The sequence below is a fragment of the Sesamum indicum genome, linkage group LG5, assembly GCF_000512975.1.
Source record: "Sesamum indicum cultivar Zhongzhi No. 13 linkage group LG5, S_indicum_v1.0, whole genome shotgun sequence".
Lineage (NCBI taxonomy): Eukaryota > Viridiplantae > Streptophyta > Magnoliopsida > Lamiales > Pedaliaceae > Sesamum > Sesamum indicum.
In genome coordinates this window covers 5850000-5851756 of record NC_026149.1, presented here as the reverse complement: position 1 = coordinate 5851756, position 1757 = coordinate 5850000, and the positions used below count along the sequence as shown (strand labels likewise).

The 1757-nt window shown below is 29.2% G+C and overlaps 1 protein-coding gene across 1 annotated transcript; it reads left to right on the top strand.

Annotated features, from left to right (window-relative positions):
* Window positions 441–963, top strand: LOC110012002 (the record flags this gene model as incomplete). Its single annotated transcript, XM_020693997.1, is given in 1 exon segment — window positions 441–963. A coding segment is annotated over 1 exon segment (263 nt), but the record flags the coding sequence as incomplete, so codon positions are not given.

Sequence of the window (1757 nt, the reverse complement as noted above, 5' to 3'; positions counted from 1 at the left end):
GCATTTATTAAGAAAAAAATACTCTAAAAAAAAATTTATTCTTGAATAATTACATTGATAATCCCATTAAGTGATATTTTTTCTACACTGATCATGAGACGGACATGGTAAGTAATTTAATGATAATTATTTAAATAATAGAAATAATTTAAGTAATTTATTGATAATTGATCAATCCCTTTTTAACGTTTATCTTTAGGACAATTTTTTCACTTACAATATCTGTCATCATTTCTAACTATATAAATTTTTAAACCATGCGATCGTTTAATATAATATTAGAATTAGACCAAATATGAGATGTCATAATTTCACATACAAAATTGTTGTAGGATGACATATTAAGATATTAAATAATAAATAATTATTTTTTCGAACAAGTCCAAATTTTTAGATAAGACGAACATTGATTTAAATTAATGGTGGGAATGCATGTGGTGCAGAGGAAGGGAAGAGAAAAGAGAAAAAGAAGAAGAGAGTGCACTTTGCAGAAGATGTGGTGGACCCAATTGGGAACAGTGATGAGTACAGGAAATTGCGCAGTTGCAGTTCCCATGCCATTGCCACCAACAACCCTAATTTCATTAAATATTCAAACACCAAGAAAGGTGGGAAAGTTGAAGAAATGCCAGCCAATAGAGTTGCCCTTTACAATGGAATTCTCAGAGATAGAGTCCTCCACAGGGTCGCCTATTCATGTTGACTACCTACTAATCACATTCACATCTTCCTCTCTTGGAATTGGAATTTTCTTTTTGTAATTTGGTTAATTTTTGTAACAAGAATATTTGGTCCCCTAATTTAACCTAAAAATGTGTACAAAATTCTTCCCCTGTTGAATTATTTTTCTTTTACTTGGTAGGAATTGCATGTAAAGTTATTGTTACTGTAATGGGTATTTGTCTGATCACTGTATTTATTATAACCTGAGTTTATTGATATAATCATAGTATTTTCAGTTTATTCAAGTTAGTATAATAATGTAATTAATATCTTTAATAATATGTATATATATATGAGTTGGGCAGTGCATGTGCTAGAATTCCTTGCACATGATTTCTTTAACTGTTATTGCTCTTCATAGTTCTAAATGCAGCATGTGGGGCTATTTTAAATTATTTTTCTCTTTTGTTCGAACCCATGTGGTATATATAATAGGAGAATTAATTAATTGACCCATCTTTAATGTAAAATTAATCCATTTGTGGCACACTATAACTTGTGTGTAATTAATAGTTTAATATTATTTAAAATAAAATATTTATTCAAATTTCATTATTTAATAAAATATATAAATAGTAAGTTAATATTAAATCTATAGATGGTAATAAAATGATGATATAATATAATATTAGTGAAAAGAAAAGATGTATGAAAATAAAGAAAAAAAGAAATTATTAACTATCAAAAGATAGCGGGAAGTTAGATAAATAAATAAAAAGTTTAAAATTAAATATTAAACAAATATAAAATGGCAAATGAAAAATATTAAGACACCAAAAGGCCCATCTCTTTTATAAAGTCCTGGTATTTGTGACATACTCAAATGTTTGTGCAATATTAATTTTAAATTTTCTTTATAAATAGAAAGTAGATGTTGAATTGAGCTCCCCTGGGGGGGGGGGGGGGGGGGGGGGGGGGGGGGGGGGGGGGCATGGACAGTTTGTAAGCTCGAATAGTATATCTGACAATTTTAGCCCTCGTTGATGTTCTTGAGTTAGACAAAATGTGGGAGGAAAAAGTTTCAATTTCTTAAG